Below are 13,142 nucleotides of genomic sequence, written 5' to 3' on the forward strand. Positions count from 1 at the left end.
AGTTGGACAGGTTGCTGGAGGATAGCGATATAGCTGGCTGCTAGCCACAACAGCTGAACGGGACCTCTGGATTCAGGGGCAACGTGACCTAGATCTTCAGATGCTGTGGAACAGTCAGTGGGCATCTCTGTAGCATCTGCCTGGCTGCGGTTGGAAAGAGGATGCTGGACTAGGAGGGCCACAGATCTGATCTGGCGTGATGCCTCTTACGTACCATTGGACATTTCTTGCCAAAATAATTTTCCTAGAAGTCACTGCCTTTTATCGCACGCTTCTGTGAGAAAATTTCGTTTTCTCAAAGTCTTGAACCAAACTATCAGTTTAAACATTCCAAAAGCCTCCAAGAGGCCACGGGTGAGGCAGATTTCCTTGACTGCAGACGAAGAACCAGCTGGTTTCTCACTAAACAAGAAGGGGATGAAGAATAAGGTCAGCTTTGAACAGGGAATGCCGTGGCATAGGCCGCAAGCCCTGGCAAACCACTCAGCCTTTTATGCCATTGCCAAGGGAGGCAGAGGTCTTTACACTATCGGACTATCTACATCAATCGGGAACAATTTTAAAAATCCTTGGCGTACTTGTGCAAGATGTGGCTGAAGATACAGCCGGCCAAATGGAGCCGACGACCCTCCAAGCAGTCACATCAGGATACATGGAAAGGGAGCCCAGCCCTGCAGATCCAGAGGAGTTAGCCATGCTAGTCTGTAGTAACAAAATAGTAAAGAGTCCAGCAGCACCTTTAAGACTAACCAACTTTACTGTAGCTTTCGAGAACCACAGTTCTCTTCATCAGGTGCATCTGACAAAGAGAGCTGTGGTTCTTGAAAGCTTATGCTACAGTAAAGTTGGTCAGCCCTGCAGAGGCATGGGTGATGCAGGCAGCTCTTGATCGGGAGGCATATGTTTGTGAAGGATGCGAGTTTGAATGGGTTGGTTTACTGGCAGGCTGTCCGACATCGCGCAAACATGCTCCATCCTTTAGACCTGCTCACCTGTCTTCTCTCCCCCCCACCATCAGCTGTCCAAGTTATTACATGCTACGGAAAGGTGTGCTCTTCTTTCTGTATCTTGGATAGCAGAGCAACTCCAGGAATGCCCGGAAGAGACCTCTTTCCATGACCCTTTTCAGTCTGGTTTCCAGCTTCGTTATGGGCCAGAGATGGCGGCGTGTGTGCTTGCTACAATTAGGTTGCAAGGTGGTCGCCCACTTGAGCCAATGGGGGCCACTGTATTTCCTGAGCCAATAGGATAACAAATATTATAATTAACCAAAAGGTATTCATTGCTTTGTACTGCTATTGTAGCTTTGATGAGCGATGGACACGAGGAGACCTTTCACTCTCGGTGTAACCATCATTCCTCCATCGTTTAATAAACGGTTATAGATTGCTTCATCCGCAGGACTCCGCGTCTGTCTCTTATTATGATTGGCTGAGGGACGTTCGGACCACAAGTTGTGTGGAACATGAACTATGAGCAGAACTCATTTGAAAGCTAGACTCTTTAATGTCTGCACATTGAAACTTTTCCCAAACCAGCGGAGTAGCTGCAGTACAGTGACAAAAACAACTCCACTCCCCCCGCCCCCGTTTTATTCCTCTTGCCTTGTGCTGTCAACAACTGCCAGAGTTGATTACTACACCTTCTCACATTCTTGCCAAAGCCCATATCTTGTCAAATGAGATTAATTCTATCTTTTGCAAATACACTCTGTGAACTATTATTCTCATTTCCCAGCTGGCAAAGGTGAGGGAGACGAACTTTGCTGAGTAATCACTTGCTGTGAATCTCCTGCCGTGAAGTCAAATTGCCTTCTACTAACAAGGGACGCATCAAGGCTTTTATCAGTTTTAAGACGGTTGATTTTGTATTCTTTCAAACTGATGATACATGATGTATGCCTCTGACAGGTACTGGTGGGTGGGCTAGCAATGAGTTTTATGGGATACATTGAGTTGAAAGGCTAGACTTGCCTATGGTAAGCTAATGAATCAGTGGGTGAGTTCACACTTGAACACGGGTTTCCTAGCCACTGGCCATCTGTACATAAGGCAACATTATTTATTTGTTAATTTACAGTCCACCTTTCTCGCTGAGATTCAAAGCAGATTACATAATGTGAACAAGTGTAATCAATTCGATAAGGAGATATTTAATAAACAATGTAATAGGACTAGGACACTAGAAATCTGAATCAAGGCATAAGTCTTAAGCATGACATTGAACAATACAAGAAATGATCTCATAAATAGAAATTTAATGCAGAGAGCAAGAAAAAAACACCATGTAAATTAATAGGATAGTCCACAGTTCCAGTTGTCTCTGTTGAAATGTCTTCCATAATCATTTTGTTATAATGCAGCCCTATTCCATTTTTTAAAATGCCCTCCTGAACAGGTCAATTTTACATAATTTGCAGATGCCAAAAATGTGGGAGCCTTCATGGGTGGGAGCCTCTACAGAGAATGTATATGTGATGTTGTTGATGCTAGGGATCCCAGACCCCCGGTGGGGGCGGGGGATCCCCCACCCCCGCCCACTCCCTGCCCCACTTACCTGAGCAGCGGCTGTGTGCGCACCTTCCTTGTGCGCTCCCCATGGTGTGGCGCGCTTCCGTGAGCCACAGCTGCTGGGATCAGGCCCGTTTTGGCCCGAATCGGGGCCACAGTAGAGTGCAGGAGCGCTCCTGCACTCTGCAGCATTCAAAATGGGCCCAATCCATGGCAAACCAGGCCCATTTTCAGCAGCTGTAGAGCGCAGGAGTGCTCCTGTGCCTCAAAAATGGGCCCGATCCACAGCAGAACAGCCTGTTTCTGGCGCTGTGGAGCGCAGGAGTGCTCTGCAGCACCCGAAAACGGGCCTGCCCAGGGGCTGCACAATGACGTCACTCCTGAAGTGACGTAACTTTGCCTGGGGGGGGGCGCGTGCTCTGTGCACACTCCCCCCCTCCTCAAAGGTAAGTGCCAGGCCCCTGTCCCCCGCCGGGAGGTTGAGGGGGCCTGGCAACCCTAGTAGATGCCCATTGGCAGGATGGCACCTATAAAAGGCCTCTTCAGTTGAGTGACTATAGGAGGAGAGGGAAGCCTGAAGACGTGAGGGTTCAAGGCTATGACGGGTTTTGAACCCAGAAACTTATGGGGAGCCAGTGGAGTATCAAAGACTAATTAGCCAACCATGTTGTATAACTGAGCTGAAGTTACCTTACTTAGGAAAGAGATGGCAATGTTCCTTACCCTAGTTGCAAGTTGCCAGCCTCCAGGTGGTGGATGGAGATCTCCCAGAGTTAAAACTGATATCCAGGTGACAGAGATCAGCTCCCCTGGAGAAAATGGGTAGGCTCTATGGTATTATACCATTCTGAGGCCCCTCCCCTCCCCAAACCCCACCCTCTCCAGGTTCCACCCCCCCACATCTCCAGGAATTTCCCAACCTGGACCTGGCAACGCTATGTCAGGAAATGCATACAAGTGGGTTCCATGCATGTTGCTAGCTGTTTGGTACAAGGAGTTTTCTGCTACATTGCAGCTTCATGGCTCCCTTCACATCAGGAATCTTGTGAGCGGAAGTTTTGCAACAAGTTAAGGATTTTTGGTAGAATATACATCTCACAAAACGCGCCTTTCCAAGACTCCTTGGAAGTAGCTGTAGTAACTACACAGGCTTACATCTGCAGTGCTGATGTGGCTAAATGCCACTTCCACAAAAACACCATGTTGTATTCTGTGCTATTAGATTGGACGGCGTTCATACTCTCTGCTTCCTAGTTTATGATCAGTAAAAGAGATTAGAATCTCTGCTCCTCAGTAGTTCTTGTTTTGCACTGGTTTATATTTGAATCAATGTTGTTAGTCTTTTAGGTGCTACTGGTCTGGACTTCTATTTAATTTTGCTACAACACATCTGCCCTTCTGGAGTGATGCTACTTAACTACACGTTGTGGAGAACAAAACCAAAAATCACTATCTAACTCTTCCTGCCTTTTAGCTGCACTGGCCATAAATAACCCAAGGTGGACAACGGTAGACGCATCATTTGGTTGGTGCCAATATTTATTTACTTACTTACTTACTTATAGTCTGCCTTTCTCACTGAGACCCAAGACAGATAACATAGTGTAAGTCAATACGACCAACAATCGAGACATTACGGAAACAAAGCTTTGACTCTCAGAAATTCATACCTTAGAAATCTAGTTGGTCTTTAAGGTGCTATTGGACCCAGATCTTGCTCTTCGACTGCAGACCAACATGGCTACCCACCTGAAACTAAACACAATAGGGTATGCATTGGAGAAATATGAAAAGAAACATACATTCAAATACCGTGTCCTTAATTTTGAAATCTGCTTTTGGATCAGCGTAGCTGTAAACAATTTCTTTCTACTTTTACGACACCTCAGTTCAGCCAATAAAACAGAGTTATGTGATAACTAGAGGATAATGTGACTGGCCACAGACTGTGCGTCAGAAAATGTAACATGAAGTAAAATAGCCAGTTTGGCCTCAATTGACTTTATACCTCGTGTAAAAAATTTATCTCCATAGTTAATAAAATGATCATCAAGTGATTTTTGTGCTTTCTGCCTAAACAGGATTTATTTTTAGTTCTGCCTCCTTTTAGAAGAATACCAGAGACGCTTGCAAGTGAGTACAATTTAACTTACAAATTTAATTTATTGTAGATCGTAAATAGGCGTAACAACTGCTGCATCACTCAGTAAACCTTTGAAATCCAGTGCTTAGGAGGCAACATCAGGAGAGGGCCTTGGCCTCTGAGTCATTTCTTAGCCCTTTGGGGCAACTTGTTGGCCACTGTGTGAGGCAGGATGATAGGATGCCGGACTAGTTCCTCCCTAGATTGCGAGCCTGGCAAGTACCTTGCCGGGTTCCTTGGGTTGTTCCTTTGTGTGCATGTGCAGCGCGATGATGTATCCCAGCCAGGCCTTTTTTTCAGCGGGAACACAGTGGAACGGAGTTCCGGAACCTCTTGAAAATGGTCACATGGCTGGTGGCCCCGCCCCCTGATCTCCAGACAGAGGGGAGTTGAGATTGCCCTCCGTGCCACGGCACAGAGGGCAATCTCAACTCCCCTCTGTCTGGAGATCAGGGGGCGGGGCCACCAGCCATGTGACCATGTTCTCTGAGGGCAACCCACTGAGTTCCACCACCTCTTTCCCAGAAAAAAAGCCCTGATCCCAGCCAAAGGTGGGTGGGTGTTAAAGGGAGAGCATCAGGGTATATTGGAACAATGCAGCTTGATTGGATACGATGGAGGGGTGTAGCAAAGGAAGATAGCACCTAGTAGTGTAACTTCTTGTATGGATTCTATGGGGCATAGGAAGCAAACTTTCACACAAATTGAAGTTCAGAAGAAAATTTTTGAAACCCTTTTTAACAATTAATACAATACAACTCTTTTTCTTTAACTGAACTCATAAGTGCAACCATACAGAAACTTTAAACTAACAATGTCTTTGAAAAGGGTAAACAGTTCAGCTTGTCAGATTCCACCAAGTGATTAGAGTCTTTTTTCACTATCCTTCCAGTTGGAAGCAACTGTCGCCCTGGATTCTGTCCTCTTCTTAGGGAATTACAGCCCTGCAAAAATAATACAATCCCAGTAACACTAACCAAACACAATACACATACACCATTATAATGAATAATTAATAAACATACACCATATTGTTCACATACAACATTTGATTATTTAAAGTGATAAGAGCATATTAATTATTATCAAGCTCCTCAGCAACCAGCCTCCTCCTCAGCAGCCTCCCTCTAGCTACTGACCAATTACCTCATAGGGGTTACAGCAGCACATAGTAGTTAAGTCCCTCTCCCTCTTCTAACGCATCCCTCTGAGACCACTCATTTTCTTACATTGAAAAAGAGCAAGAGTCCAGTAGCACCTATAAGACTAACGTTTGTGGTAGAGCGTGAGCTCTGAGTCTCAGTTCACATCTTCAGATACCGCCTATAAGACTAACATATACGTATCTAAAGATGTGAGCTGTGACTCACAGAAGCTCATACCCTGCCACAAATTTTGTTAGTCTTACAGGTGCTACTGGACTCTTGCTCTTTCCTACTGCTACACACAGACTAGCGTGGCTACCCATCTTGATCCACTTCCTTACAGGTAAGGTAAATAAAAATAGGAATAAGGTAGGGTTGCCAGCCTCCAGGTGGTGGCTGGAGATCTCCCGGAATTACAACTGATCTCCAGGTGACAGAGATCAGTTCCCCTGGAGAAAATGGCTGCCTTGGAAGTGGGCTCTATGACATTATATCCATCGGAAGTCCTGCCTCTTCCCAAACCCCGCTCTTTTTAGGCTCCACTCTCCAAATCTCCTGGAATTTCCCAACCAGGACCTGGCAACCCTAGAATAAGGTAATAATTAGATAATATAAATAAGGTAAATAAAAAATAAATCCAAATAAAACATTTCTGCCTGATGAAGAGCCCACTCTGAGGCGGCTCGTCCTTGGCCCTAATAAAAGGCAAGTCCCGCCTGGGCTTCTGGGCTTTGGGCTGAGCATCCTTTGAAGAGGCTATTCCCCAGCATGCACCGGGGCCCGCTCGCCTCCTCCCTCCAGCATCCCTCGTTGCCAGGACGCGCTGCATCCCTCCTGCTTCGGCTTCTGTTTGGCTAACACGACCCACGTGATAGGGGAGCCGCCCTCCGCTCTCGGCTCGCGATTGGTTGAGAGGCGCCACGTGATTTTCGCAATCCGTTTGGCTGGGCGAAGCTCTTGTTGCTAGGAGACGGGAGGCAGAGCGGGGCCTACTTCGCGGCGAAACAGCCTTGGGGTACGTAGGGGTGGGCTAAAAACGCTGCCTGGGGGTGCGTATGGAGCGGGGTGCGCGCGTGTGAGACTCCCGGGACGGGTCGTTATGAGCGCGGGTTAGGTTCTCAAAAGCAATGCGTCTGTTTTTGCGAGCGGATTCCGGGTGGGTGGTGGGGTTGCCAAGCTCCAGGCAGCGGCTGGAGACCTCTCGGAATGCCCCTGGTCTCCAGGCCACAGAGACCAGGCCCCCGGGAGAAAAATGACTGCTTGGGAGGGTGGGGTGCCACAGGCTTGAGCGCCAGTGCCCTCCTCCGTTTGCAGGTTTCTGTGCTGTGATGTTTGAATCAGGCAACGGAGAAGTTCACCCAACTATTAGGGTTGCCAGTTCCTGGAGATTGCGGGCTGGAGCCTGGAGAGGGTGCAGTTTGTGAAGGAGAGGGACCTCAGTGAGGTATAATGCCGTAGAGAAAGCAGCCACAGTGAGCAGCCTCAGTGAGGTATAATGCCTGGAGAAAGCAGCCACTTTCTCCAGGGGAGCGGATTGCTGTTTCCTGGAGATGAGTTGTAATTCCCGGGAGATCTCCCTCCACCACCTGGAGGTTGGCGACTCTAGTTCCCAAGCAAATATCGGTTTTCACACAGAGCTCTTGCACTACATATCCTCAGGGCAGTATTTGGGGAGGGGATCTGTTGTGTATTTCCTCAGCTTCTAGGTTTTTCCCTGGCTTCCTTGCAGGTTTCGCCAGACCTGCTTTGACACGTTCTTTGTAGAGTTGCCAGCTCCAGGTTTGGAGATTCCTGGAGATTTGGGGGACTGGAGTCTGGATAGGGTGGGGTTTGGGGAGGGGATGGGTCTTATCAGTATATACTGCCATATAGGCCACCATCCAAAGCAGCTGTTTTCTCCAGGGGAACTGGTTTCTGTAGCCTGGAGATCAGTTGTAATTCCCGGGAGATCTCCAGCCACCATCTGGAGGTTGGCAACTCTGCTTTTTGGGAAGATCTTTACCCAAAGCAGGTTTGGGGAAGAGGCAGGTTTTCTCTGTTCACTGCCTACATATAGAACCATTTCCCCCATATATTTCTCCAGACTTCTTACCTTTTTATGAACATCTTTTTTTTAAAACCTATTACGAATTTTAAAGTAAGGTAAAAAGTCCACCAGAAGTAGGGTGGGCAGGCAGAGTATGTGATCAATAGGGATTGTATTTGCGTACAGTTATCATCTGCCTTTCCTCCTGCTGCACTAGGGTAAGCCTCTTGGTTCCAGCTGTCAGGAATGTTTTATAGATTTTAATTCTGAAATACGGTAGCTTGAGAAACAAAAAGCACCTGAAAGGTAAATAAAACGCTGAATGTTCTATTATAAACTATATACAATCATTCTTATTGTGCTGCAGGTCCTTCTACTCCAAGATTCACTCTTAACATTTGATGATGGGCGACGTTCTAGCTTATGAAGCAGAGTTACTTGAAATGGTGAAGGAGGTGGGTGTTTAATTTGCCTTGTTTATGTGACCAGTATATTGCTGCTTCACAAAAGGGTTTTGTTGTCCCCTATATTCACTACCCCTCACTCAGCTTTTTGGGAAACGGAACTCAGGGTTTGCTTCCTCTGTATGCTGCCACTATTGAATTAATCAGGCCCATTGGTCTTGATGTTCATATGTGTGTTATTTCTTCACAGCCGACAGCTTCAAGCCAGCCAGGGTTAAAACAGAAACAAGAATAACTTTTATTTGCAAGATGCTTAACACAGAGTGAATTGTTCAAACATGTAGAGATATATTGCTGAAGAGCAAGATTTGGGTCCAGTGGCACCTTAAAGACCATACTCTTGAAATTAATACCCTGGAAATATCCTGGGAATTGATGTTAAGAGGTGCATCTATAACCCCACACTCTTACGACTGTGGATGCTTTTGCTATATGAGGTGTCCAATGCCAGCTATTATCTCTGCTGCCTCTCAGCAGTTTCCGAAGCTTCTCTCTCTCATTAACTGTTCTAATGGATTTCAACTGATTCCTGCCCCAGCATTCCACCAGCTCTCATCGATTGTTCTCCAGAAGAGGTGGAACTGGAAGTAGTCCTGTCCGTCACACACCGCTGCTCCTAGACATTGTGAAGGTGGAGGCCTACTTAAGGTCTCTGTTGGTGACAATGAGTCCTTTGCCTCCTAATAATAAGGCCAGTTGTGGTCGAAGGAGATTGTTCAGAATCTTTGCTGTTTTTATTCTGAAGGCCTCCCTGTTGTTTGCTCTTGCCTTTAATGGGAATTATGATTCCTGATCTCACCTGTGCCTTTTGTTTGTCTGTTTGCAGTATTTGGAATTTGCAGAATTTGAGGAGACAGTGAATTCATTTATAAAGGAATGCCAAATAAAAGGGAAACCATTACCTAAAACAGGAGATGGATATGCACATGACTCTAAGGCTTTGATCATCCAGGTAAACCCCCACCGCACCAACTTGTTAAATAAATTTTAGTGTGGCTTACTTTTGATTATTAACATGAGATCTCTTCCCCTGTGTATTGAGCTTATCTCGTATGGAAATGTTGGGTCTCCTGTTGGATAAACATGAGGCAACCATGACCAGGGGTGCATTTTACCAGCTTCAGCTGGTGAGCCAGCTGCGGTCATTCCTGAACATGTAGGATCTTACCTCTGTGGTGTGTGCCCGGGTAACATCTAGATTAAATTACTGCAATGTGCTGTGCTTGGTGTTGCCTTGAAGACTGGCTGGAAGCTACAGTCAGTACAGAATGCTGCAGCCAGAATGTTGACGCAGTTGTAGGAACCATATCGCTACACGCTTGTTCATCTACACTGGCTCCCAGTTTGCTTCTGGGCTCAATTCAATGTGCTGGTGTTGACCCTTAAAGCCCTACATGTCTTGGGGCCCACATATCTTAAGCATCACTTTTCCCCTTATGAACCTACCTGTCTAGTCTGCTCATCTACAGAAGCCCTGCTTCAAGTGCCCTTGCCGTCTGAGGCCAGACTGGTGGCAACTCGAGAAAGGGCCTTATTGGTTGTGGCACCAAAACTTTAGAAATCTCTCCTCAGAGAGATTCGTCTGTCTCCTTCTGTTGTTGTCTTCTGCCAGCAGGTGAAGATGTTTTGTTTGGCGTACCTCCTATAACTAACTAACTAACTAACTAACTAACTTTCTTTTTTTCTGTATGTATGTATGTATGTATGTATCCAGAGGAGTTAGCCGTGTTAGTCTGTAGTAGCAAAATCAAAAAGAGTCCAGTAGCACCTTTAAGACTAACCAATTTTATTATAGCATAAGCTTTCGAGAATCAAGTTCTCTTCAGATCGTTTTGATCAGGCATCTGACGAAGAGAACTTGATTCTCGAAAGCTTATGCTATAATAAAATTGGTTAGTCTTAAAGGTGCTACTGGACTCTTTTTGATTTTGTATGTATGTATGTATGTATGTATGTATGTATGTATGTATGTATGTATGTATGTATGTATGTATGTATGTCAAGGCGGATTACATAAACTGAGACTCAAGGCGGATTACGTAGTGTGAGATGAGTACAATCAATATAAAGGACATTTCCATACAGTATCAAGGACATTTCCATAAACAATGTTATAGGATTTTACTTGCCTTCTTCTCTAGTTTTGGTGTTATTTTACATTTTTTTTTGTCAAATTATTGTATATACTGTATTTAAATAATAATCGTAATAATGGACTTCTTTACCACCCTTCAGGACAACTTAGCATCCACTCAGAGTGGTTTACAGAGGGTCTTATTTTTTTTTTTTATTAACTACATTAACTAACAATACAAAGGAAAGAAAGGGGAACAAGGGGAGGAAAGAAAGAAAATAAAAAACCAGCAACAACATATAACAACTACACTACACAGAATGCTTTCCCTTCATACTGCCATTATTAAAAAAAAACTTTGTATAGTATTGATGGAGTGGTTGACCTTACAAAATGCAAATTACAATTCGAATTCAAATTAAGTTTTCCTCCCCCTCCTGGGTCCCGGATGCAGTTCTCTCTGAGCAACTGCAGCTGCAGTGCTCATTTCCTCCCCCCCCCTCAGTCTTCTCCTTTTCTTCTTGCTTGGTGCACTGAAATTCCAGATTTTTGTCCTCAAAATCCCTTAGTTGATCTTCTGATAATATCTTGTAAGCTTGATCTTTGTAACTGAACCAGATTCCTTCCGGAAATAGCCATTTGTACTTTATTCCACATTCCCTCAGAAGAGCTGCGAGCTTTTTATACTTAAAACGTCTTTTCCGAACTAAAAATGGGACGTCTTTCAGTATCTTAACTTTATTACCCAAAAAGTCCAGATCTGCATTATATGAATTGTATAGGATAGTGTCTCAGATCCTTTTAGATGAAAAATCGATGATGATCTCGCGAGGCAGCTGACGCTTCGTTGCATATTTTGAAGAAGCCCGACGGACTTCCAAAATGGCGCTTTTAACCTCTTCTTTAGTTGCCTTCGCGGGTGTCGCCAATAGTTCCGAGACCAGACCCCATAAATCCTCATTTTCCTCCTCTTTCACGTTCCGGAGGTGCAAAATTGTCTGTGTTCGTTCCACTTGTAGCCCGATCAGCTGGTTCTCCACCAGCTTTAACTCTTTATTCGTAGCCTTCACGAGTGACGCACTTTCCCGAGCAGACTTCTCTGCCCCCCCCGCTGCTTCCTTGATGGTTTTCACTTTGCTCTCAATTAAGCCCACCCTTTGATCTGTTTCGTTCAGCTTGTCAACAAAGGGTTTTATGGCTTCGATAACAGCCCTCCGCACCAATTCCTCAAGCGACTCTCCCTTCCCCTGCAGGGCAGCCGAAATTGACTTGCCCAGAGCAGGACTTTGTTTTTTCGCTGCCATTTTAGGGGGGGGGGACCGCCAGCCAGATTCTGAAACTCAGCGAAGGGGAAGAACGAGCCTTCTTAGCTTCAGATCCCACCACTCCTTCACGTGCGCTTGTAATAACAGAAGGGATTTGCTTACTTACAGGCTTCCGCCTAGTTCTGCTCTTTGCCGTTTTCCATGGCCCGGCAGCACTCGAGGCGCCGCGCACGTCTGCCGGCCTCCATAGGGACAAACAGGCAATTTACCCCCCGCATTGATTTTCAGGGGGCTCTTCCCGCAGCGTCCCGGACCCTCCCTCCCTCACTGGGAGTCTTGGGGGCTAATCTTCGCAGATCAGCCGCCCGGTCAGGGTGCTCGGGCGCTTCCTCCCGGACCTGCGGAGAGGAGCATCCGACATGGCCAAGAAAACGAAACCGAATCCTACAGAGGGTCTTATTGTTATCCTCACGACTATCACCCTATGAGGTGGGTAGGGCTGAGGAGAGCTCTGAGAGAGCTGTGACTGACCCAAGGTCACCCAGGTGGCTCCAAGCAGAGGAGTGGGGAATCAGACCTGGTTCTCAAGATTGTTTTAATGTTTGAAATATTTTTATGTTTTTGATGTTTGCTGCCTTGGGGACCTTATTTTGGTGTAAAGGTGGCATAGAAGGGTTTTAAATAAATATCGTCGTCTTTGTCACACTTTTGTGAAGTGTAAATGACAGCATTTGGGGATTTACATTTCTGTGTGTCGGAAGCAAAAGTAGTCACATTGCTAACTAAATAAGCACAGTAGTAAGAGCTGCTGAAAATTCACCAGTGTTATTTCTTCAGGTTCTGATTTAATTGTTAGGCACGTGTCCCATCCAATTTGAAACAGCCCAAGGCTGATGGTGCCAGGTTCCTGTATGTGGCCTGTTGCAGAGTTTCTCCAGTGCCCAGTATTCCATCCACCATCATCTCCTTTCTGGGGCCTAGTGGTTAGGCACTCTTACTAATTAGCTACAATAGCTAAAGAGAGCCCCCACGTTCAGTGGGTGTATATTTCTAAATACAGGATGCTGGGACGAACAAATGATGTGTATGTGGTAGGGAGGGAACGGTGCCATCTTACCCTGTTTGAGGGCTTTCCAGAGCCACCCAACTGGCCACTGTTGGAAATAGTATGCTGGGCTTTTCTTAGGTTTTTAATGGTGAGTGGCTCATGCATGAAGCTGCCTTATACTGAACCAGATCATCAATCCATCAAGGTCACTACTGTCTGCTCAGACTGGCAGCTTTCCTCAGGTGGAGGTCTGTCTCATCACCTCCTTTCTGATCCTGACATGCTGGGGATTGAACCTGGGACCTTCTGTAAGTCAAAATAGAAGCTCTTCTACTGAGCCACAGCCTCTTCCATACACAGGTCAAGGTTGGGAAGCTATTTCAGCCTGACAAAGAGAGCTGTGGTTCTCGGAAGTTTATGCTACAATAAAGTTGGTTAGTCTTAAAGGTGCTACTGGACTTTTTACT

The 13,142-nt window shown here is 45.8% G+C and overlaps 1 protein-coding gene across 1 annotated transcript in view; it reads left to right on the forward strand.

Annotated features, from left to right (window-relative positions):
* The first annotated feature begins 6,747 nt into the window (after positions 1-6,747).
* The window catches only part of ARMC9 (armadillo repeat containing 9), a 136,122-nt gene continuing 129,727 nt past the window's right edge, over positions 6,748-13,142 (forward strand). The window contains exons 1-3 of the mRNA XM_054982973.1: positions 6,748-6,813; positions 8,192-8,279; positions 9,115-9,240. Coding sequence (XP_054838948.1) covers positions 8,226-8,279; positions 9,115-9,240 — 180 coding nt within the window. The 5' untranslated portion in view covers positions 6,748-6,813; positions 8,192-8,225. The remainder of the gene's footprint in view (positions 6,814-8,191; positions 8,280-9,114; positions 9,241-13,142) is intronic.

This window comes from Eublepharis macularius, chromosome 6 (assembly GCF_028583425.1).
Source record: "Eublepharis macularius isolate TG4126 chromosome 6, MPM_Emac_v1.0, whole genome shotgun sequence".
In the NCBI taxonomy this organism is placed as follows: Eukaryota; Metazoa; Chordata; class Lepidosauria; order Squamata; family Eublepharidae; genus Eublepharis; species Eublepharis macularius.